Below are 27,226 nucleotides of genomic sequence, written 5' to 3'. Positions count from 1 at the left end.
CCTATCTACCCCTTTTTTTTGGTTGACTACCCACTATCCTCTAGATGTCATTTATTTACGAGGGATAAAAAAAGTTCCAAAATCAGAGATCAAATGCGAAGGAAATCAAAGGAGACGATGACGCACAAGACTTGCAAGATGTTACGCCCGTTCGGATATACATACATACAAATCAGTAGAAATGTCCCTAAACTAGAAATGAGTTCAGTTCAATGGTTAATTAAGAGATACATGCATGCTTCTAAGGTACCCAACGGAGTAGATATTACCATTTACACGGGAAAAACTACGTCATAGCTATTACTCAGGTACCTACCTAACATAAGGTAGGTAGAAACTTAGTAGAAACTTAGTAGATAGAGTATAGCCGGCACGTGCAGAGTGCATATATAGGTAGCTAGCTACGAGCTCCTGCGAACAGACTAGTCCTTCCGAAAAGGCGCTACGAGATACTATTACCTACACAGAGCAGAAGCGTGGTCAACTTTTGATAATTCGACTAATATTCAGGATACTCGGGTTTGTCTGCTGCTGCTTGTTTGCGAAAAGAAAAGGGCGAGTATAAGATGTATGTGAGAAAAAAGGGGCGCATGGTGGCAGGGTGTGATAGAAAGAAGTGGGGAAATATAGGATCCTAAGTAGTCAACGGGAGTCGCACTTGACAGTTTTTTTGTCCTTTTTTTTTCGGGAACTCAGATTCCGTGGATAGGAAGAAAAAGAAGTATCGGGTAAGGTAAAAGGGGCCAAGTACGAGTATTGAAAGTAATATCAAGAGCCTTCAATCGTATCTTCAACTTTTCCTCTCCAACACCTTGGACTTTCCTACGCTGAATCGATCAACCGTCAAAGGAGTTCCTCCGGCAGAGTTAAGACCCTTCCAAATAGCCCGTCTCTGTTCCACAATTTTGTCCCTATGCAGGATATCGCCTTGACATTGCGATTCAGAGAAGGTCTATCATCAGCCGCCACCGCCATCGCCCTGCGTTTTGGTACAACCTGGAAAGGTACGAAGGAACGAAAGAAACCATTATCCGCTGTAGTTGCTGGAAGAAAAAAAGGTCAGATACAGCTCATGACAGGTCCTGTCGAGTCTCTGGGTTGGTCATACCTTAGAAGCACTTGCGGTGGACAATGGAAGGACCGCTCTCGTCGTACTCCTGCTTGGAGATCCACATCTGCTGGAAGGTGGACAGGGAGGCCAGAATGGAACCACCGATCCAGACGGAGTACTTGCGCTCAGGGGGAGCAATGATCTTGACCTTCATGGAGGAAGGAGCAAGAGCGGTGATCTCCTTCTGCATACGGTCGGAGATACCGGGGTACATGGTAGTACCACCAGACTATAGCATACGTCAGCGATTCGTTCTAGAGACCTATCGTTCAAGTCACTCCAGAATGGATAAAAAACATACCATGACGATGTTACCGTAGAGATCCTTTCGGACGTCGACATCACACTTCATGATGGAGTTGAAAGTGGTGACGTGGATACCGCCGCTCTCCAGACCCAGGACGCTAGGCTGGAACAGAGCCTCAGGAGCACGGAAACGCTCGTTACCGATGGTGATGACCTGACCGTCAGGAAGCTCGTAGGACTTCTCCAGGGAGGAGCTCTGGGAAGCGGTCTGGATCTCCTGCTCGAAGTCGAGGGCGACGTAGCACAGCTTCTCCTTAATGTCACGGACAATTTCACGCTCAGCGGTGGTGGAGAAGGTGTAGCCACGCTCGGCCAAGATCTTCATGAGGTAGTCGGTCAAGTCACGACCAGCCATGTCCACACGGGAGATGGCGTGAGGGAGGGCGAAACCCTCGTAGATGGGGACGACGTGAGTGACACCGTCACCGGAGTCCAGCACGATACCAGTGGTACGACCGGAGGCGTACAGGGACAGAACGGCCTGGATGGAGACGTAGAAGGCGGGGGCGTTGAAGGTCTCGAAGACGATCTGGGTCATCTTCTCACGGTTGGACTTGGGGTTGATGGGGGCCTCAGTCAACAGAACGGGGTGCTCCTCAGGAGCGACACGCAGCTCGTTGTAGAAGGTGTGGTGCCAGATCTTCTCCATGTCGTCCCAGTTGGTGACGACACCGTGCTCGATGGGGTATCTCAGAGTCAGGATACCACGCTTCGACTGTGCCTCATCACCAACATAGGAGTCCTTCTGACCCATACCAATCATGATACTACGCAGCTGTTAGTCCACATGTGGGATTGTCCAGCATCCAGACCCCGGGGCGAGCCTAGGCCCGGACCTGGGACCGGAGGGTTCAAAGATTGGGGGGAGAGAGGGGATATTTACCCATGATGACGGGGACGACCGACAATGGACGCTATCAAGCTGTCAGTTTGACATGCACGAGGTTAAACATGAGGGGGTCCGGAGGCATATGCAAGGGCATAGACGCCATCTCGAACCCCCTTGGGGAGCTTCTGCGGGGTTTAATGACTTACGGAAGACGGCTCGGGGGGCATCGTCACCGGCGAAACCGGCCTTGCACATACCCGAACTACAGGCCATGTATCAGTAACATTATTCCTCCCAGGTAGAAAGATACTGCATGATATCGTCTCGTTTACGCCAGGAAATGGGGGGGAGAGGCAACGAGGGATTATCGCCGCGAAACCGGTAGGTACGGTGGGTGACGACCAGTGTGGGAAAAAGACGTCGAGCGATCATGCAGCGTGCGAAAAACGTACCCATTGTCGATGACGAGGGCAGCGACTTCCTCTGTATTGAGGGAGATTTGGTTAGCAATCGAGATATCGAGGTTGGTGGAGGTTGAAAATCGGGTGCGCTGGCGGGTGAAGCAGCTGAGGTGTCATAAACGGGGGGGGAAGCTTACCTTCCATGGTGGCTGAAATAGAGATTAAGAGGTTGACGAAAAGAAAATCAAATACGAAGAAATCTAAAAAGGTCGTGCAGCGAACACGACTGGGGAGGAGAGAGCAGGCAAGATGAGGATGTAGACGGGAGGAGAGGGATGGTGCGGGATGGATGAGATAGGAGGACGGGGTTGTTGATGTTGGCGATGGGAGAAGGGAAGGGGAGTTGGATGAGTTTAGTGTAGTGGGCTGGGAAGGGGGTCAGTCGGCCTGTTGGTTGAGCGAGTGTGCCGCCGGTCTTCGAAGGCGCACCGCACCAGTCGCAGCGGGCGGGAATCCGGCTGTCTCTGCTTTTTTCCCTCTGGTCGCCTGTTTGGTATATATTATAATTATTATTATTCTGATTGTTATTATTTAATCAATCACCAACACCAGGCAGCACCATTATACGCATTCCTCCCCCATCTTCTTCGTCTTCCTCCCTTTGCTCTTGGCTCTGTTTCCCGGCTCATACCGTGCGATGGCAAAACCACTTGCGCACACCTCGTGGGTCTGCCCGTGCCAGTTCCAGACGCCAACGCCCAGCAGTTCCGCCGGTTCACAGCAGCCCGTGCCAGCGACCCAGCGTGTGAGAATAATGACTTCTAATTCTGGAGGATGCCGGGGATGATCGACTCCGTAGTAGGAGTCACTACTGGCGTTCTAGAGGTGCTCTAGTACAATACTCAAAACGAGGGTCCGCAGAGCCTCACCGCGCTGCCAAACCCATGTTTCCCGAGATTAGGTTACGCTGGCCGAAGTTCTTCTTCTTTTGCTTCCAGGAACTGACTAATAATAGTCACTAACGACATAGTTACTCTCATTACTCCGTATTGCTTCGCGAAGATATCATATCATCATCCGACGTTGCGTTGCGTTGTTCTTGGCATGGGGGGAATAATAATGTATCTGCCTTCGCGCCTCTGCTTCTTCCCCAAACCAAACCAAACCATGGCTGGGCAACACAGGGCACCGGCTGCGCCTTCTAACGCGCGTTCCTCCTGGCCACCGGAATTCCAGCTGCCTGTATCCTATCTGGATGGCAATCTGAAGCGTGGTTGGGGGTCGCCTGGCACTGCGCGGTGAAGAATCCGCCCCTTTACCGCCTTTTTGCCAATCCCATCACCGTATTTTGTTGCTTAGCGAAAAGTCGCTGATGCTGAGCGAAACTCCCTGGCGCGGGGTCTAGTGGTCATGTGACCCTCCTGGGGCATTCCTTCGTTTCTTCCATCGAGACAGAGTCCTGGACAGCATCGATCTGGATCCATCAGCGGCATTCTTCCCAGCGTAGTAGTATTTCCTCCATAGAGAGAGTATACTGGCTAATCGCTAATTAATCATATGATGCTGGTGCACGTGCTTATTCGCAAGGAGTTCCTCATTCCCTATTCCATGTTTATCATGATACCTCAGTAAGGGGAATCATTGGTGATTGCAGACTAAACCTATATCACTAGGGGACGTGATGCATAGAGACTCCGTACCTGGAGTTCTCCCGTGGACATTATTGAACAGTTAGAGACTTCCACCGCACTATCTTCAAAGTGTCTACATATAGAGTATTCTAAGCGCCCAGATGCCCAGATGGTAGGTAGCAAACTAGCTCAGCGCGGCTATTAGTAAGGAACTACGATGCTTCCAGATTCCTTCCCCTTCCTGACTAGCTGGCTGGAGATCACATCTAAGATTCTACACTACAAGAAGCAGGGTCTTCGCAGAAGCGGGCGAGACTGATCTAAAGTAGGTCGTCATGCATCGGTCGATTGATGATAGTTACAGATTCGACCGTTATCTCATCTACCAAATGGATTTCTCTTGGCTGGCACCGCGCCACTAAGTAGTCAGTTACTCGAGTACTTACTCTATCAGTTCACAAATGTCCAGACTTGATTGGATCATTCACCATCCTGCTGGAGCGGGGAATCAACTCTCGTGACTTGCATATTTCACCTTCTATGGTATGGTATACGATTCTTCGAGCCATCCTGCATATGATATGGGCTTAGCTTCCCCGTGAGAACCGCTTCGAGAGCGCACGCAGAGTGTTCATTCCTGTTCAGCGGCGCGGGGTTCCTGATGGCGGGGCACATCGGGCACGTAGTAAGAAGGTGGGATGCGCGGATGCAACCTCTCTTTTTCCCCTTCGACCCCTCGAAAATTCAGTCTAGACGAGTCTCGTAACACCAAAACAAATAACCGCACTTCATGCGAGACTTGCTTTCCATTACTCCATACCATACAGTCAAACTGTATGTAGATTCCCGCACACGGAGAGAGCGGAGAGCTGGCTTGGCGGTGGAAGACAGTGGAAGGAAGAAGCGTCCGCGCGAACCTACTAGTTAATTAATTAATACGCACTTCCGTCTCCAGATACGTCAGTCAACTACCATTATTACCTACTGTAAGAAAAACGGCCTTTTTTTTCTTTCCTAGATTATAGTTTGAGACACCGAAATAGTCAGATTCAAGTTCGATTCTTTTCATCCTATACTCTTTGAAACGAACACATTATTACATACATCCATCGTCAACGTCGCGATAGAAAACCAGAGATCGCAAAAAAAGAAAACCCACCACCACCACCACAATGGACGCCAACATGAACAATCTCCTCAAATGGGGAATCGAAAACTCCTCCGGAACCACCACCAATGCCACAGACAACAATGCCTCGTCTGCTGGTGCTCCGGCGCGGGGTCTCAATCCGCAAGCCCTCGCCGCACTATTCGGCGGCCCCTCCGACGCTGACCTGATGAAAGAAGCCATGGCGGCGCTGCACTCGGACGAAGTCGATTTGGAAAACAAGCTCATCGCCTTTGACAACTTCGAACAGCTCATCGAGACGGTGGATAATGCGAATAACATGGAGAATCTGGGTCTGTGGACGCCGCTGCTGGAGTTGCTGAAGCATGAGGAGAAAGAGATGCGGAAGATGGCGGCGTGGTGTGTTGGAACGGCGGTGCAGAATAATGAAAAGGCGCAGGATAAGGTACGTAAATACATATATATTTTTTTTGAAAATTCCCTTTTCGTGTTGGATTGCATGAATTAGATTGCTAACTGACTTTTTTTCCCTCTAAAACAGCTCCTCGTCTTCAACGCCTTCCCCACTCTCGTGGACATGTCCACCACCGATCCAGACCAGGCAGTGCGCCGCAAGGCCGTCTATGCTCTATCTTCAGCAGTGCGCAACTACCAGCCTGGCATGGACGAGTTCGTCAAGCATCTCCCCGAAGGCCAAGGCTATCCTCGCGGGGAGAAGGTCGATGCTGGCGATATGGATACCATTGATGGGATCATGAACAAGCTGAGGGCGCACCAGGTGGATTCTGCATAAATTATCTCTTTTTTCTCACAGGGCAGAGGTTGAACGCGCATAAGCCCTCTCTCTCTCTCTTCCCCTCTCTCTGTTGGCGCTGCTTTATCAGAACCACGGTTGATACGGCGGCACATTTGGTGCGCTCTTGCGAAATAACAGCTCCGGAAAGCTGTATCACTGAAACTCGAATTCAGAGAGTCGGGTCTTTAATGACGTCGCGCCGCATTTCTGAGATATCAGATCAGCTCGCGGACGTTCGAAGCATTGCTGTTCTGCGAAGTTAGCTTGACGCAGTCGGCAACAAAAATCACTGTCATGGGTCTCCGATGCCATGAATCGAGCCCAACAATTATGCCGCGCCGGGTTATCATGGCTTTCGAACGGACATCTGACTATGCAAGCGATAGTTACTATCATCAGGCCAACTCTCCAGGCTAGTGGACACTCGTCCGGGAACGAAATAACGAATACTGAGACACTATCTGCTGGATCTGTTAGGCATATTCCTATAAAAATAATTTATAGGATCGGAGAAAAGAAGGATCATGACTATCATGCATGCATGTCTATGAGCTCATGTCTATAAGCTAAATAATACTTCCAGCTCAAACTGCCATATGCCTCCCTATTCATTAATGTTGAAGAGATAGAACAGAACGTAATCAACTTAAGCCACCTTCGTCGCGCCAAAGAGCCCATCCCCTCCAAGACCGAAACCTTGGTTCCATCCGGCCTTTGTTTTGCGAGCGTCCCTAATGCGCCAGAAGATAGAGCCCTAGAAGCAGCAGTCAAAAAAGTTAGAAGGACCCTTTTACCTGTCTGGATAAGAGAAATTAGAATATTACGACCGGGCGAGAGAGAACTTACATCGTAGACTCCTCTCAAATCTTCCTTGAAAATCTTCCCATCACGCTGGACAAGAAGCCAAGTGGTTCCGAATTCGAAGAATGCTGCTCCCCACTGGTATCATGGAGATAGTCAGTTTTAAATTCCATATACCATAATGATAACGAACAAAAGAAAAACAAGGATATATATCTTGAGAAACAAGAAAGAAATAAAGAAAGGAGATATGTATAATCCAACTCACCCCAAATGGATCAGCCGCACATCGATGACCAGCCATCATCGAAAACGTCTCTTTCAAACTAAGAGCACCATCTCGATCCATATCGTATTTGGAAAAAATATTCTCAAATGATTGTGGTGTGAATCGTCCTTCCATGTCATAGGTACCGCTATCGGAGCCGTGCTGGGGGATATTAGCTTCTTATCTACCGGGTGTATGGATTTCGCTTTCGTTCGTTCATATGCCCCAATTCGAGGGGAAATCGTTCTTTTTTTGTTTTGTTTTCGAGACTCACCTTTGCCTTATGCACACTATCAACATAGACTCTAAACCACGGATCCGGAAGCCACGAATGAGCCAGACGAGTCGGATACGAGAAGTTCAAATTAATGACTAGAACCGCAAGGAGCGAGAAGAAGATATTGAATCCCAATTCGCGGAATCCGACGTATGTGTCCCATGGATAGATCTGACCGTCATTATCACGATCCCAGAAGAGAATATGTTGTTGCATGACGGACTGGGTTTGGGGGATATACATGGTTAGCATCATTCTATTTTCCATTGCGATATATTTCGCTATGGGCTGCAATTGAGCGAAACTCACATAATCCTTAAACTTTCCGACGTATTCTTTCTTTCCTTCTGGCTCGTCGGTCGACACGGCCCTGTTCGCCCGTGCTACGCCTGGCTTCTCGATATCACGATCGATCGCGGTAGCCGGACGCCGTTGTTGGGTCACGGTGGCCTGCTTGACGGCGATATCGAAGTCGAGCCCGACATCATTAAGCTGTCCGGCTAATGTAGTTTTACCCATGGTTTGGAACTTCAATGTTTGTTTGTCCTGGCGATCCGTGTGGCTTTGAGGTCGAAGTTCTTTTTGTATAATGAAGGCTATGAATGGAACAGCAACAGCAACAGCTTAGCCCTAACGAATTGAACACGACCAAGATTGACAAGTACAGTAAGTAACAAGTCAAATTTGATTCCTCTCGCTCTTTATTTATAAGAAAATAAATTCCTCGGAAGCCCATCCGCGGTTTTCCCAATATGTCAGGAGGAGAAATCGCCCAATTCTCGTTGGTTGCTGCGGGATGTCGGACTTCTCATGATGTCATTGCGACGCTGACCTTGTTTGTCCATATTGAATCTTAGCCAACAAGAACAACAAGAACAACACTCAGATACCGATCGATTAACTGTAAAGAGCTGGGGTGAGAAAGCTCTTTATCGGAGGTGACTAGTCAGACTAGTTAAACAGAATATAAGATAAGAGATAGAGATATAGGCAAGTAGCTGTCTATATATAATAAAATTAAAAGTTAAATTTAGTAGTAATTAAAATAAATTACTAATCTATCTAACTTTTATTTCTTTAAAGGTTATTTATTTATCTATCTATTCTATTAGGTTATTTAGATAATTTAGTCTTAATAGCTCTATTTATAACTAGCTAATCTAACTATTATATATAAATCTAATTATCTTATTATCTTTTATTATCTATTCTAAGTTATTTATTCTAGGTCTTAGCAGATCTAGATTAAGTATTATAACTCTAATTTATAATAATATCTCCCTCTATTAAAAAGCTTATCCTAAGCTATATAAAGTTTATTATATAGGTCTAAATATTTAGGTATAGCTATAATAATAGTAATAAATTGCTATTAAGGCATACTTATTATATAAATTTATTTAATATTAGCTTTATTTTAATATTTTTATCTAAAAGATTAGGAGTATTTCTATTTTTTATTAACTAATTCCTATTTTTCTATCTATATATTAAGCTATCCTTTTCTTATTTCTGCAGCTTATTTAGTACTGCTTTTAATAATTTAAATATAGAAATAGCTAATAGTTATATAGATATATTAAAAATAAGATTTTTAAGTTATTTTTTTTATAAATCCTATATATATACTTAATATAAATTATAACCCTTTAAATTTATATAATAGTGCTAATTAATATAATAATACCTCTTAAGCGCTTTAAGTATATTTTATTTATTTTAAGCTCTCTTAATAAGGCCTCTATAGCTAGCCTTAAGCTATTATAATTACTAACTAAAGATTATTTATTTAGTTACTAGCTTAATATAAATAATAAATAGCTTAATAAGTTATCTCCCTCTTCTATATCTTTAACTACTAATATAATATTAAAACTAATAACTCTTTTTTTATAAATTATTTTATTTATTACTATTAATAATAGTAATAGAGTATCTCTACTAAAATTATCTATAAAGGACCTCTTAATAAAGAAGTATCTCTTACCTAAAATATATAGGGATTAGTTTATATTTAATAATATAATTCTTCTTATATATAAAAAGATATAGGCTAGTTTATTATATTCTCTTTAAAGGTTAAAATATAATTATAATAATATTATTCTTATTATACCTATAGCAAAGAAAATTCCTGCTTAATTAATTAAAAAATTATAAAAAAAATTAAAAATAAAAAAGGTTCCTAATATAGAGACTTAGAGAATTTAAGATATTATTATAATTCTTATTCCTAGAATTAAGGTTATTATTAAAATACTTCCTCCTTAAATTAATTTAATTTTTACTAAAATAATAATATTAACTATTATTACTAATATTAATATAATAATAAATTATTCTATTATCTTTAAGGCAGACTTTATTATAGATTCTTTTAGCCTAGAGAGTTTAATTAAAGATTTTTCTCCTATCTTATAAGAGATATATCTTTATTATTTAAAAGCTTTAATATAAAATCTAAAATAATAATATATCTATTCTTATATTAATATAAAGTATTTCTATTATAAGAGCCTTTATAAGCTATAAATTTTTATACTGCTAGTATATAAGGCTAAATTAATTTATATTTAAAGTCTTAGCTAAAAGGCTTATCTCTTAAATAATTTAGAGTCTTTTAATAAGGCTATAAATATATATATTTTTTTTATAGAAGTATATATATAAAAATCTATATTTAAGACTATTAAATACTAGCTTAATACTACTATTATTTTACTAACTTTATTATATTTTAAATTAGAGTTATTATATCTTTTTTAAGAGTTATATTAAATAATCTATTTATTAAATTATAATATCTTATATATAGTAAATATATTTATCTAATTATAAAAACTGCCTCTATTCTTTAATAAGGAGAAGGAAGATATTATTAAGGGATTTTATAATAATAAAATAGCTAAATAAAATAATTTTATAAGCTTATATTTAGATTATTAGCTAAGGCTAGCCTAATTAAATTAAATTATTCTTATTAAGATTTCTTTTTTTTATATTTTTTTTAAAACTCTTAAACCCTATAAAAAAATTAAAGAAAAAGTAATATATATATAGTAATATATTTAATAATAGTTAAAAAACCTAATAAAAGAAAAAGTATTATTACCTATTTATTTTATTTTACTTTCTAATTTTTAGCTTTCCTTTATATTACCTTTATTTAGGCAGCTTATCTATATTAAGAGCCTTATTAAGATTCTTATTATAATACTCCTCTAAAGCTTTAATTATATATATAAGATTTTTTAATATCTGCTATAAGTTTTTATATAAAAGATATTTTTTTTATTTTATTAAAAATTATTTCTTTTTATAAAAAGTTTATTTATTAAAAATTTCTTTTATTTTTTATTTCTATTCTTTATTAATAAGAACTAAATTTAGCTATTTAAGTTTTATCTCTTTTTATTAATTATAAAGTTTTAATAGAGATATATAAAATATTAGATATATTCTACTTAAGCTTTTTAGTAGTTATAATTAATATACTTACTTTTTAATTATCTCTATTACTTTATAAGGTCTAGAAAATTAATAGTCTAACTTTTTATTTAATTAATTAGTTTATAGATTCTTTATTAATAAAAAAATTTAATCCCTTATTTTATATAATTTAAATATATATTTCTTATTATAATACTTCGCTTATACCTTAATAATATATTATAAGTATTTTTCTAACTTTACCTTAATATTTAATAATTCTTTAAGTTATTCCTTAATAGCGGGAATATTTAACCTTATTCTTATATTATATTTATCCTAGCTATTAGAATTAAAGCTATAAAAGGCCTTAAATAGTAAGTATTTAATTATTACAAACTAGAGCTATAATACTTAATCTAGACCTACTAAGACCTAGAATAAATAATCTAAGATAAATAATAAAAGATAATAAGATAACTAGATTTATATATAATAGTTAGATTAGCTAGTTATAAATAGAGCTATTAAAACTAAATTATTTAGATAATCTAATAGAATAGATAAATAAATAAATAACCTCTAAAAAAATAGAAGTTAGATAAATTAATAATTTATTCTAATTATTACTAAACTTAACTCTTAACTCTATTATATATAAATAGCTATTTGCCTATATTTCTATCTCTTATCTTATATTCTATTTAACTAGTCTAACTAGTTATCTTTAATAAAAAGCTTCCTTACCCTAGCTCTTTATAGTTTAAATTGCTTAATTAATAGTATATTAAGAAGAGAAGAGATATTAGGAAATAGTATTAGAGATTAGTATAAAGAATCTAAATATAGCTTAGAGCCTAGCGCTTAACTTAAATTAGCAAATATTATTAATCTTAAGCAATTAAGATTAGTAAGTAATATTAGTCTTAATTAGCCTAAACTAATAATTATTATAGACTTAAAAAATCTAATAAATTTAAGAAGTATTATAGACTTTAAGATTTAATAAGAATTAAATACTATTAATACTAAACCTATTATCTTATTAAATTCTTAGCATTAAGTTAATAGTATAGTAATAAGAGCTCTATAAGATATAACTTAGAGATTATTAGAAAAGATAAGTATAGCTATAGTTATAGAACTAATAAAATAAATAAATATAGCTCTTAAATCTAAGTTTATTATTAAACTGCCTAAACCTTATTAATATTAAGTTAAAGATTTAAATATTTATTATTATTAGTACTGCTATATAGATTAATATTTTACCTATAATATATTAATATTTTAAACTGAAGCTAGTAAGATAAACTATACTATTATATTGCTTTTAAATAATTATAGAATAGCTTAAAGTTATAAACTTCTTACTTTAATTATAACTTTATAGTAGAGATTTTAATAATAGCTATTAAATTATCTTAAGAATCTATAATATTAACCCTAAATAGCTATTATATAATTCTAGGGGCTAAAATAATAGCTAAGATAAATTACTTAGGAATTTTATAATAAATTTAAGCTTTATAAAGCTAAATTAGCCCTAGAGAATAATATCTAAAGCTAAACTTTCTTCTTTATACTATAAGAAGATATATAGAATTAGTTATTTAAGTACATATATATTCTAACTAATTTAAACTAATTAGCTTTTAAGGCTATAATTATTAAATAAAGTCTTAAAAACTCTATTAAATCTTAATTAAAAGACTTTAAGAAGAAGGAATAATCTTAACCTTATATAAGGGAAAAAGACTAATTTTACCTATATATACAGGATAAATAAAAGGATAAATTATTTTAATTAATCTCTATAAAGACTTATTTAGAATATAAAATAAGGAGGTTTAAATTTTTAGAGAAATAAGAATAGTTAATAAAAGAAGGGCAATATTTTAATTATAAGAAAAATAAATATATTAATAAATAATATTTTAATAAGATAGGGAAGAACTCTAAACCCCCTAAAGATAAAGGTATTAGGCTAAATATACTTTAGTGCCTTAAAGGCGTAGAGCTAGAGTTTATAACTTTAGTAAGTATATTAATTAAGGATTATATTATAAAAATAAATATACTTCTTAATTCTTAAGTATATACTAACTTTATTAACTATAACTTTTTATTATATTATAGATATAAGGGGTTTTTATAAAAGCTAGTAGGTTATACCTTATAGATAGGAGATTAAATAATACTAATTTATAGCTATTTCCCTATTATTATTAAGATAAAAGACTTAGAGAAGAAAATAGAATATTATAAGATTAACTTCTAGATTATTTCTATATAGGAACTTAATATAATTAGGAAGAATTAAAATATAATCTTAAGATTATTATAGTTATATTATAATAATCTTATTATAGATTAGAGATATTTAACTTAGAGATATTAATAGAAGGCTTTATCTTAGGTTAAGATTTAAACCCTATAAATATTTATAGAGATAGTATAGAATTAACTAATCTATTATATATAAGGGAAATATATTAAAATAGATATAAAAGAAATTTAACTTCCTTTATATTATATATAATTTTAAAATATCTTTTTAAAAAAGAGAGCTAAAATATTACTCTTATTAGAAAATATTAAGACCTATATAATTAATTTAATTAATAATAAGTTACTGCTATAAGGGCCTCTATACTTATATTCTGCTAGAGAACTAAATGTATTATAAAAATATTTAAAAGATATATAATAATAAGGTTAAATCTAGGCTTTAACTAGCTTAGCTAAATTACTAATTATTTTTATCCCTAAGAAAGATAATAAATTATGCTTATATATTAATTATTAAGGACTAAATGCCTAAATAATTAAGAATTACTATTTATTACTATAGATAGATAAGATACTAGATTAATTAATAAATACAAGAATTTTTTTAAAACTTAATCTCTAAGAAGCCTATTATAAAATCTATATATAAAGGGGAGATAAATAAAAGATAATATTTAGAATTAAATATAGCTATTTTAAATATCTTATTATACTATTTAGATTATATAATACTTTAGCTATATTTTAAGCCTATATTAATATAGTGCTAAGGGGCCTATTAAATATCTGCTATATTATATATTTAAATAATATCTTAATTTTCTTAATAGATAAGAAAGAATATAAATAGTATATCTCTAAAATGCTAAAAAGATTTTATAAATATAATTTATATATAAAGCTAAGTAAATATAAATTTTATAAAGAGAAAGTTTTTTTTTAAATTTATTATAGGATATAATAGGATTAAGATAAATTTCTCTAAAATTAAAATAATTTATAATTAGCCTATATTAAAGACCTTTTATAATATTTAGATTTTTTTAAGATTTATAAGTTTTTTTAAGAGATTTATTTATAATTATTTCTTTATTATAACACTATTAATAGACTTATTTAAAAATAATAAAAATAATAAAAAGATAGGCCTATTAGAATAAATACTTAAAGTATAAAAAATATTTAAAGATTTAAAAACTATATTTATTAAACTGCTAGTATTATAGTATTATAATCTAGAAAAGCTAATTATAATAGCTATAAATATCTTAGGATTTACTTTAGCTACTATTTTATTATAGCTTATAAGTAAGGTAATAAAGTAATAATACCTAGTTGCATACTTCTTAAAGAAATTTATTAAAATTAAATATTAATATAAAATATATAACTAAGAATTATTAGCAATAATTAAAGCTTTTAAATATTAAAGATACTATTTAAATAGCAGTAAATACCCTATTTAGGTATAAACTAATTATATAAACTTATGCTATTTTTTTATAATAAAGACTTTAAATAATAAATAGATAAAATAGGCAAAGTTATTAATAGATTATAACTTTTATATTAAATATAAGCTGGGTTATTTAAATATAGTTAATATATTATCTTAGAGATTAAATTATAAACTCTTAAAAGAGAAATAGAAAATTAGATTATTATTTACCCTATAAAAAAAACTAAAATTATATATTTTAAATAAAGAAGATAGTATAAATAGTTATAAATACTTACTGCTAAAACTATTAGTATTAAAGATTATTAATAGGGAAATAATCTAAGATTCTCTAAAGCTTAATCTTTTAAAATTATTTAGACAGCTTTAGTAGAGAGATATCTTTATATTAAAAAAGATTAGTAATTAGGAGATTAATTACTCTAGAAGCTTTAAATAAATTATAAATAATAAAGATTTGCTATAGAGATAGGATTAAATTTATATCTTAAATAAATATTTATTAAAATAAGAATTATTATAAATTTATTATAATAATCTATATACTAATTATTAAAGAATTAGAACTATAAAAAAATTACTTAAATAAAAGTTCTATTAGCCGGGTATATAGAATAATATATAAGAATATATAAAGACTTATAATATCTATAAAAGGAATAAAGTTCTTAGATATAAGCTATATAAATAGTTAAGCTTATTATTTATAGTAAAAAGACCCTAGTAGAATATATTAATAAATTTTATTATTAGCCTGCTATTATTAATTTAATAGGGAGTTAAATATAATATAATTCTAGTAGTTATAGACTAATACTTTAAGATAGCTCTATATATCTTAACCTAAGAAATAATTATAGTAAAAGACCTAGCTAACCTAATAATAGAAAGGATATATTACTATTTTAATCCCCTAAAATTAATTATTTCTAATTAAAGATTAGTGTTTACTAGTAAATATTAGACTAAGCTTTATTAGTATATATAAATTACCTGATTAATAAGCACTGCTTTTTATTTATAGATAGATAGACAAATAAAGTATTAGAATTAAACCTTAGAGTATTACTTAAGAGTATATATAAATTATTATTAAGATAATTAGGCATTATTATTAAGTGCAGCAAAGTATACTTATAATAATATAAAATATTTTACTATTAAATACTTACTATTTAAAGCCCTTTATAGCTTTAATCCTAATAGTTAAGATAAATATAATATAAGAATAAGGTCGAATATTTCTACTATTAAAGAATAACTTAAAAAATTATTAAATATTAGGGTAAAGTTAGAGAAATATTTATAATATACTATTAAGATATAAGTAAAGTACTATAATAAGAAACATATACTTAAATTATATAAAATAGGGGATTAAGTTCTTCTATTAATAAAGAATTTATAAACTAATTAATTAAATAAAAAGTTAAATTATTAATTTTCTAGACCCTATAAAATAATAAAGATAATTAGAAAATAAGTATATTAATTATAACTACTAAAGAGCTTAAATAAAATATATCTAATATTCTATATATCTCTATTAAAACTGTTACAGATATAGCTCTGCTATAGCTGCGGCTATAGCAGTATTAAACCGCCTATTAAACCGCCTTAGCAGCACTTAATAAGCAGTATCCCTCTAGTAGAGTAATTAACTTTCTTATTTTCTATATTTTTATAGCTTTACCTAGTTATAAATAATAGTATATCTTAATTAATTAGAGTATCTCTACTATCTCTATCTTAAGCTTTAGGACCTTAGGATTATTAGACTTTAGTTAATTAATCCTATTATCTTATAGAAGAATCTGCTGTATATTAATAAAGATAATATTAGTATTCTTATAATATTATATGCCTATATCTTCTAATAATCTAAACTCTCCCTCCTAATACTTACTTATAATCCCTTTTTAAATTATATTAATTGTTTTTTAGCTTATAGCTTTCTAGGTAAGCTAGTTAAATTATAGAAATTAACTCCCCTAAATTATCTTATTCTTAATTAATTTTATTATTTTATTTTATTTAATACTAAAAGGAAGTTTAATATTAGCTTATCTTATAGTTAACTTAGTTATATTTAGGGATAATATTACTTTATAGATAGGAAATTTTTTATTTCCTGCAGACTAGGTAATTAACTAAAATATTTTAAATTAAGCTATAAATAGCTTTTACAGGGCAATAAAAGTATTAATTAATAACTTTACCTTTTTATCCTAGTAGTAAGAGTAAAGAGTATTATTAAAAGAGGAAATAATATAAGAACTAACTAATCTATTAGGCTACAGCTATTTTAAAATATTATTATTATATATAATATAAATAAGAGCCTTCTCTAACCCTTAAAGAAATACTCTAGTATTCTTAGATTAAGAATATTATATACTTAAATATTTTACAGATATCTCTAATATCTCCTTAAACTTTTTATAAATATAGTTTAATAAGCTATTATATTTAGGAACTAATTTCTATTCTTTAATCTTTAATATAAAATAACTACTGCTTAGCACAGGAGCTAAATAAGATAAAGATAATACTATAGTTAACTAATAATAGGACAGAGAAATAAACAATATAGAAGGTAAAAGACCTATATATAATACTATACTATTATTAGTTAAAGGTAAAGATATAAGTAATAATATTAAGGTAAGGCTATTAATAAAAATTAATTCTAATTTAATAAGTATTAATACTTTATTTATATAGATAATAAAAATAATAGCTATATTAAATAAAATAATAACTAAGACTATAACTAAGCTAGTAAAATAAAATTAAGATATTTTATATAAACTTAGTAAATAATAGAATAATATATAATCTAATAGAAACTACTTTACTTTAAGCAATAATTATAATTATAATTAAGATACTGCTAGTAATATTATAATAATACTATTATTATACCTAAATAGCTTAGCCTTTTAAAAGTAAGAAAAACTTAGGTTTTTTTAACTAGATTTAAAGGACTATAAATATATAAGAATAAGGCTGATAATAATTATTAATAGCTAAATATTTTATAAAGATATTTATTTATTTACTAAATATATTTAGGACCTTATCTTAATTAAGAGTAATAAGTTAGTTTAGCTATAGCTCTATATATCCTTTAAGAGATAAATATTATAATAGTATATAATAAAGCTTTTTAAATTTAAATAAGATAGTTTATAAATATATCTTATTAAGGAAGCTTAAATTCTACTATTATTAAAGCAATTTAAAGTTAATATAAGTATTATAATATATAAATTAAAAAAAATATTATACTCTATAGCTAATATATAAAATAGAATTATATTATAAAATTTTATATAAATAATTATCTAGCTGCATAAGATAATAAGACCTAATATAATTTATATACAGCTTTATTTAGTATAGATAAAGTTTTCCCTATATATATAGAAAGACCTTATCTATTCTAATAAGAATATATTATTAGTATAGTTTATAAAATCGGTAAATAAAGCCTATATAATATAATAGGACTAGGCTAATTTAAAGAATAATTAGTAGTTAGAATAATATAATTAATATAGCAATTATAAATACAGCAATTAAGGCTATATATAGATATTATTATACTAAGCATATCGCTATAATAATCTAGAATAATTTAATCTAGGGCTATAGCTATAGCAATAATCCTTAAACATAAGGCCTATAGCTAATATTCCTTAAGATTAGATAAGATAATTTATTAATAGAGGAAGTAAAGAAGGTAGATTCTTTATATCTTTTAGATTATTATTTATATAAAACTATAACTAGCTAAATTAAAATATTACTACTTAATAAATATTCTTATAAAACTATAATAGGGCTTAATAATTATTTATACTAAATTAAGACTAATTAAATTAAGGTAATACTATTCCCTAATAAGTATATAATATATATATTAATAATAAGTTAGAAGTAAGAGATCTGCTATTTATATTATAATATTTAATAGATATTAATAGTAATTAAACTAGTTCTTTTATAGATAGGTTTTACTAAGACATATATTATATAAAATACAAAGACACTAGATTTAATAATAAGCTAGATAAGGGTATTAAATACATAAAGGATATAATAGACTATATAGGAGATAATAGCTATAATTAATTTATATACTATATTTAGCTAAAAGCCCTTGCTTAAGAATATTACATATACTTATATAAGTTTAAATTAAATAATAAACTATATTAATATTTTTAGAGCATATAATTTAAGTATAATAAAGAGATAGTAATACTACAGATATTTATAATAACTAGAAATAAAATACCTTAAATAATATACTTTATAGCCCCAACGCAGCTATAAATAGGCACTAGATACTCCTTTAAAGGATAATATTATACTAAAGCTTTAGCATATATAGTAAACTCTTAAAAATATACTACTATCTATTTAAATAATAATTACTCTATAATAATTATTAATAAATAGTTCTTATAATAATAAGCCCTATACCTACTAATATAGGATATATTAGAAATTATAGTTAGGGGTATTAGTAGTATAGCTATATTATTTATCTAGTTTATCTAACTTTTAATTAACCTGCCTGCTATCTTTAATAGCTAAGAGATTAAGGCTAGACTAAAAATAAAAGTATATTTAGTTAATAGGCTAAGAGTAAATATCTTTATAAGCAATAATATTCTCATACTATATAAATTTATACTTAATTTAAGTATTAGTATAATAATTATTAATATCTATTAAAGAGTAATAATACTAATAAAAATTATAATAAAGCTAGGGTATTATATGCCCTAATTTATCTATTTAGCTTAAAGGGTAATAATACTATTAAAATCTAGTATATAGCTGCTAGTTAAAGTAAAAGGCAATTTAGTTAATAATAGAGACTATCTCTTTAACCTATACTATAATTATATTACACTATTTACTTATATAGTTAATATAAAAATAATATTTATTTAAGCATTTAACTTCTTAAAGCAGTTATAGGTAATCCTATAAAAAATATAATTAAATATACTTAATAAATTAAATAGAATAAATACTCTTATAATTAACCCTATAATAATACTCTTAATAAAGGCTCTATAAAAAGAATATAACAGACTGACCCTAGAAATAGTATATAAGCTAAGCCTAGAGTAAATTATAGCAAAAGGTATTACTATTTATAGAGATAAGAATATTACTAATTAGCTATAATACATTATTAAATTATATAATATATAGGATAACTATAGCTTTACTAATATACTAAAAAATTAATAGATATAAATATTATTAAAGAAAGATTAAAAAGCCCAGCTCTTATATTAATCTAAGGTTTACCTATTAAGACTAATAGACTAAAAGATTATAGATAATATATTTAATAAACTTTATAACTTAGGTTATATAGAATAGGCTAATAGCTATATACCTACTAAATACCTAGTCTTTATTATCTAAAAAATAATAAAAAAGGATAGCTAATAAATATAAAAAGGATATATTATAGTAGATATTTGCATACTAAACTAAGAGATAAAATCTAATATTTATCCTATTTTATTATAGGATAAAATCTTAGTAATAATAGTAAGAAAGCTATTTATCTCTATTTATAATATAATCTCCTTTTTTTATTAATAGAGAGTATTCCTACCCTATTAATTATAACTAATAGTAATTAGCTATTAAGGCTAAGAGGTTTTTAATATAGCTATAATAGGATTTTATAATATATCTGCCTATATCTAATAAATTATAGATTACTACTTGCGGAAATTCTAGGAGTTTATTTATATCTATATAGATAATCTAGTTATAGCATTAAAGATATTAAATAATTATAAATAATATCTATATATATTATTCTCTATAATATAGAAGCTTAATATTACCCTAAATCTTAAAAAGTCCTTTATTAGGTTTCCCTTAATAATGCTATTAAATTATTAGATTAATGCCTTTAATATAGCTAATCTAAAGGAAAAAATAAAGGCTATAATAAACTTATCTTTCCTTGCTATTTTAAAGAATTTTAAATATTTCCTTACCCTTACAGGATAATTCTACTAATATATCTTAAGGTATATAATTATTATAGGTCCTTTATAAGACCATAAGATATTATTACTATACTCTAATCTTATTAAGAGTAAACTATACTAAAAGTTTATAACTAATACTTAAATAGACCTTTTAATTAAATAAGAGCTATAATTATTCTAAAAAATTAAATAATATTTCTAGGACTTATTCTTTTTAGCCTATTTTTTACTAAATAAACTATTCTATATTAATCTCAATATAATAGGCGGCTCCGGGGTAAATATATTAAAATATAGTCTTAGTATAATAATATACTACTTATATAATAAGATATTAGTAGATAAATATTATCTCTTAATAGCTAGCCTATTAGCTAAGGCAATATTAAATAGGTTAAAAATATAGCTAATTCTATTCTTATTAAAATAGCTAAACTTTGCAGAAATAAAATATTAGCTAATAGAACTAAAGGTTATATATTTAATATAGATACTTAGGAAGATATACTACCTTATTAAAATATTAAAGTTAACTATTATAATATTTATAGATTATAGTATTATTCTAGTAATAGCTAAGTAGATTATATTAAAATCTAGTTTAATAAAGTAGACTAACTTATACTTAGTCCTTATAATATAATATATTTAATAATTTAATTTAAACCTTATCTATAAGCCTAGTAAAATTAATATAGTGCTAGATATATTATTATATTTACTATTAGCTATAGTAGAGCTATATACCCCCTTATTAGAAGATATTAGAGATATAGATATCTTTATTACTAATATTAATAATAAGATAAATATTTATTATATCTCCCTAGTTAAGATAAGCCCCAGGTTTAAGGAGAAATTAGTAAAGGGCTATTAAATAAACTCTAAATAAAGTTAAATATTAGATAATCTATAGAATAAGTTAAAGGCAATATTACTATATAAGATAGAAGATAGTCTTTTATACTTAATTGATAAGTATAATAGATATTAATATCTATATATTCTATAATTAATAGTCTTAAAGATACTATAGCTTATCTATAATTAAATTAATTATCCTAGAATTAATAGGATACTAAATAGACTAAATAGTTTAGCTATTTATAAGATATTTAAGCTAGTATAAGAATATATTACCTACTGCCCTAAATATATAGTAAATTAAATATAGTAATATTAGCCCTTTAAGTCTATATAGCCTATTATAATGCTACTAATCTTATTTAATATACTAACTATTAATTTTATTATAGGCCTGCCTAAGATAAGAGATAGCCTTAATTAAGCTATATTAATAATATATAAGTTTACTAAAAGAATAATATTTATTTTAAAAAAAGCTACTTAGACTATAGCTAATTAAGCAGTAGCTCTGCTAAATTATCTATATATTAAGAACTAGGATTTATTATAGAAAATTATCTCTAATAAAAACCTTAAATTTCTATCTAACTTATAGAAGAAACTTTTTAAATACCTAGATATTTAGCTATTATTTTTAATAGCGTTTTACCCGTAAATAAATAAGTAATTAAAGTATATAAACTAATAAGCAGAAATAGCTTTTAGGTATTTTCTTAGTATATTAAATACTTTAATAGATTAGCCCTTAGCGCTATTATAGCTTTAAGAGGCCTTTAATAATAATAAAAGCATATCTATAAGGCATATACTATATTAGCTAGTATATAGTATTAAATTACCTATATTTACAGATCTTATATATAATATAAAACTAGAATAAAACTTTATATATAAAATTAATATAAGAGAAGCTATAAAGATAATAGCTATATTAGCTAAGTAATATTATAATTAGTAATATCTCTATATTACCTTTATACCCAGTAATTAGGTCTATTTATATCTTTATAAAGGCTACTTAATACTAGTAATAGAGGTATTAAGAAGAAAGCTTTTATAACAATATATTAGACCTTTTAAAATAATTTAATATATAGGAAAACTAGTATATAAGCTAGAGCTATTATTATACTAAAGAATATATAATATATTTTTAGTAGTATACTTAAAGCCGGCCTTATTAGGGGATAACCCTTTTAATAGATAGCTATAACTACTACTAGCACTATATATAGAAAAAGATAATACTAAGACCTATAAAATTAAGAAGCTTATAGATAAGTATATCTACTAATATTACTAATATATTATTATAGAATACTTAGTCTAATAAAAGGGCTAAAGGCTAGAATATAATATATAATATAATATTAATAATCTTAGAGACGCGCTAAAGCTAATAAAAAAATATAAGAATAAAGTTACTAGTAGTTCTATATATTTACTATTAAAAGAGAGATTATTAGCTTACTTAATTAGTACTAATAATACTTTACCTATTTTATTCTTATATTATACCTATAGCTAATTTTAATAAAATATTAGCTTAATCTCCCTTATTTAGTATAAACTACTATTTATCCTATATTATTATTAAATATTAATATATTAATAAGTATCTTTATACTTAATAATAAGGACGGAGGCTATATTATAATTATATAACTAAATATATAGCTAGTAAAATAACCTGCCCTATAAAAGAGACTAAGACTTTACTATAATATTTAAATAGGAGAAATATTATAAGATTATAAGGCTAGATAGAAAGAGTAGTTCCTAGACTTAATAAAATACTTAATATTAATATGCTTAATATACGCTATAATAGTAATACTAATATAATTAAATAATATTCTATAATTCTATTAGCGGATTAAAGCATATTATTAATATATCTTTAAGGAAAAATATTACTATATTATAATAGTAGGAGAACTTAATATTAGTAAAAATCTTATAAATAAAAATTTAAATCTAAGCCCTAGCAATAGCCCTAATATATACTTAGCCTAACTAATAATCTACTATAGGCTATAGCCCCTAACTATTAATCTAATATTAAAAGATAATACTAATAACTTAATATTAGAAGATAATATTAATAATACTATAAATAATATAAGCCCTAATAAAAAAGAAGAATAGATAGAGAAATAATATATATAGAAATATCTAGATAATAAATAAGAGTAGCCTAATATAAATAGTAAAAAACAGTTTAAGAACCTATAACCTTAGAAGTAAAGTAACCTAGCTATTATAAGAATAATATAAGATTACTAAGGCAATATAATCTATATAAATAGATATTAGGCATTTTTATAATTAGAGTTATGCTTTATCTTTATAACTATTATACTTATTTAAGAATTAAGCCCTAAGCGCCTAATTCTTTTAGACTTAAAGAATCTGCTTATAGCTATAATAAAAGTCTTAATAGATATAATAAAAAAAAGATTCTTAAAGAATAAATAATAGCTTTGCTAGAAAGGGCTATTAATCTTATTATATATAATAATTCTACTAGGCTTATTATAATAATAAAAAAACTAACCTTATTATTTAATAGATAAGAATTATTAATTAGTAAAATATAATAATATTATTTTCTTCCCTTAATACTATATATATAATAGCCTTATTAACCTTATTAAATAGCTTTACTAAGGCTTCCTTAAAGGCTACTAGGCCTAGCTTAATATCTACTAATATAAATATTACTAATAAAAATAATAATAAAGAGAATAAAAATAGCTAGTTTTTCAGTAAAATAAATTTATAATTAGTACTATATAGCCTATTAGGATTATAAAAAATAATATTAAAGAGCTTTTAAGCGCTAAGGAAGTCTTCCTAGATAAAGAATAAAATAGCTATAGCTAATAAATTATATCTAATTATATTATAGCGCAGATACTATTTCTTTTATTTAAGGGGGGGGGCATTTTATTATAGATATAGCTCTGCTATAGCTGCGGCTATAGTAGTATTAGACTACTTATTAAACTACCTTAGCAGCACTTAGTAAGCAGTATCCCTCTAGTAAAGCAATTAACCTTCTTACCTCCTATATTTCTATAGCTTCGCCTAGTTATAAAAACCCTATAATTAATAAAAAGAGATAGAATTTAAATAGTTAAATTTAATTTTTATTAATAGAGAATAAGAATAAAAGATAAAAAAAATTCTTAATAAATAAACTTTTTATAAGAAAAAATAGTTCCTAATAAAATAAAAAAAATATTCTTTATATAAAAACTTATAATAGATATTAGAAGATTTTATATATATAATTAAAGCTCTAGAAAAATATTATAATAAAAACTTTAATAAGGCTTTTAATATAAATAAGCTGCTTAAATAAAAATAAGATAAAAAAGAGTTAAAAATTAGAAAATAAAGTAAAATAAATAGATAATAATACTTTTTCTCCTATTAGGTTTTTTAACTATTATTAAATATATTACTATATATATTACTCTTTTTCTAATTTTTTTATAAGATTTAAGAGTTTTAAAAAAGATATAGAAAAAAAGAATCTTAATAAAAATAATTTAATTTAATTAGGCTAGCCCTAGCTAATAATTTAAATATAAGCCTATAAAATTATTCTATTTAGCTATTTTATTACTATAAAACCCCTTAATAATATCTTCTTTCTTCTTATTAAAGAATAGAGGCAGTCTTTATAATTAGATAAATATATTTATTATATATAAAATATTATAGTTTAATAAATAGATTATTTAATATAACTCTTAAAAGAGATATAATAACTTTAATTTAAAATATAATAAGATTAATAAGATAATAGTAGTATTAAGCTAGTATTTAATAGTCTTAAATATAGATTTTTGTATATATATCTTTATAAAAAATATATATATATTTATAGCTTTATTAAAAGACTTTAAATTACTTAAAAAATAAGCCTTTTAGCTAAGACTTTAAATATAAATTAATTTAGCTTTATATATTAGCAATATAAGAATATATAGCTTATAAAGGCTCTTATAATAAAGATACTTTATATTAATATAAGAATAGATATATTATTACTTTAAATCTTATATTAAGGCCTTTAAATAGTAAAGATATATCTTCTATAAAATAAGAGAAAAGTCTTTAATTAAATTCTTTAGGCTAAAAAGATTTATAATAGGGTCTGCCTTAAAAGTAATAAAATAATCTATTATTATATTAATATTAATAATAATAATTAATATTATTATTTTAATAAGAGCTAAATTAATTTAAAAAGGAAGTATTTTAATAATAGCTTTAACTTTAAGAATAAAAGTTATAATAATATTTTAAGTTCCCTAAGTCTTTATACTAAAAACCTCCTTTATTTTTAATCTCCTTTATAATTTTTTAGCTAGCTAAGTAAAAGTTTTCTTTATTATAAGTATAGTAAGAGTAATATTATTATAATTATATTTTAATCTTTAAAAAGAATATAATAAATTAATTTATACCTCCTTATATATAGGAGGAATTATATTACTAAATATAAACTAATCTCTATATATTTTAAGTAGGAGATACTCTTTTATTAAAGAGTTCTCTATAAATAATTTTAATAAAGATATTTTATTATTACTATTAATAGCAATAAATAGAATAATTTATAAAGAAAAAGTTATTAATTCTAATATTATATTAGTAATTAGAGATATAAGAGAGAAAGATAGTTTATTAAGCTATTTATTATCTATATTAAGCTAATAATTAAATAAATAATCTTTAATTAGCAGTTATAATAGCTTAAGGCTAGCTATAAAGGCCTTATTAAGAGAGCCTAGAATAAATAAAATATACTTAAAATATTTAGGAAATATTATTATATTAATTAATATTATTATATAAACTTAAAGAGTTATAATTTATATTAAATATATATATAGGACCTATAAAGAAAATAACTTAAAAATCTTATTTTTAATATGCCTATATAATTATTAGCTATTTCTATATTTAAACTATTAAAAATAGCATTAAATAAACTACAGAAATAAGAAAAAGATAACTTAATATATAGGTAGAAGAATAAGAGTTAGTTAATAAAAAATAGAAATACTCTTAATCTCTTAAATAAAAATATTAAAATAAAACTAATATTAAATAAATTTATATAATAAGTATATTTTAATAATAACTTATTATTATTATTATAGCTATACCTAAATATTTAGACTTATATAATAAACTTTATATAGCTTAAGATAAGCCTTTTAATAAAAGGAGATATTATTATAAATTAAGGCTATAATATTTAATCTAGACTTACTAAGACCTAAGATAGATAATCTAGAATAGATAATAAAGAATAATAAGATAATTAGATCTATATATAATAATTAAATTAGCTAGTTATAAATAGAGTTATTAAGACTAGATTATTTAAATAATCTAGTAAAATAAATAAATAAATAAATAACCCCTAAAGAAATAGAAGTTAAATAGATTAGCAATTTATTCTAATTATTATTAAATCTAACCCTTAACTCTATTATATATAAACAGCTACTTGCCTGTATTTTTACTTCTTATCTTATATTCTGTTTAATTAGTCTAACTAATTACCTC

At 28.1% G+C, this 27,226-nt stretch overlaps 3 protein-coding genes across 3 annotated transcripts; 1 reads left to right on the top strand and 2 right to left on the bottom strand.

The window, feature by feature from the left end:
• Positions 1 to 676: 676 nt before the first annotated feature.
• On the bottom strand, positions 677 to 3,195 carry C8Q69DRAFT_476758 (Actin, gamma). Its single transcript, XM_028631276.1, has 6 exons — positions 2,845 to 3,195; positions 2,699 to 2,729; positions 2,453 to 2,508; positions 2,301 to 2,331; positions 1,413 to 2,184; positions 677 to 1,340 (listed from the first exon to the last, which is right to left on the bottom strand). The coding sequence occupies exons 1-6, from the start codon at positions 2,849 to 2,851 to the stop codon at positions 1,110 to 1,112; spliced, it is 1,128 nt and encodes a 375-aa protein (XP_028482547.1). The 5' UTR covers positions 2,852 to 3,195; the 3' UTR covers positions 677 to 1,109.
• A 2,255-nt stretch (positions 3,196 to 5,450) lies between these two features.
• On the top strand, positions 5,451 to 6,200 carry C8Q69DRAFT_447033 (armadillo/beta-catenin-like repeat-containing protein; the record flags this gene model as incomplete). Its single annotated transcript, XM_028629175.1, has 2 exons — positions 5,451 to 5,852; positions 5,949 to 6,200. 2 exons carry the CDS (start codon positions 5,451 to 5,453, stop codon positions 6,198 to 6,200), a joined length of 654 nt encoding a protein of 217 aa, XP_028482546.1.
• Positions 6,201 to 6,849: 649 nt separating this feature from the next.
• C8Q69DRAFT_406740 (putative calcium binding protein Caleosin) lies at positions 6,850 to 8,068 on the bottom strand (the record flags this gene model as incomplete). Its single annotated transcript, XM_028628132.1, has 5 exons — positions 6,850 to 6,957; positions 7,050 to 7,142; positions 7,273 to 7,434; positions 7,547 to 7,771; positions 7,859 to 8,068. 5 exons carry the CDS (start codon positions 8,066 to 8,068, stop codon positions 6,850 to 6,852), a joined length of 798 nt encoding a protein of 265 aa, XP_028482545.1.
• Between the last annotated feature and the right edge of the window lie 19,158 nt (positions 8,069 to 27,226).

The sequence above is a fragment of the Paecilomyces variotii genome, assembly GCF_004022145.1.
Source record: "Paecilomyces variotii strain CBS 101075 chromosome Unknown C8Q69scaffold_11, whole genome shotgun sequence".
NCBI classification, from domain to species: Eukaryota; Fungi; Ascomycota; class Eurotiomycetes; order Eurotiales; family Thermoascaceae; genus Paecilomyces; species Paecilomyces variotii.
Note: the sequence above shows the minus strand (reverse complement) of the source record. Positions and strands in the feature narration are given on the sequence as shown.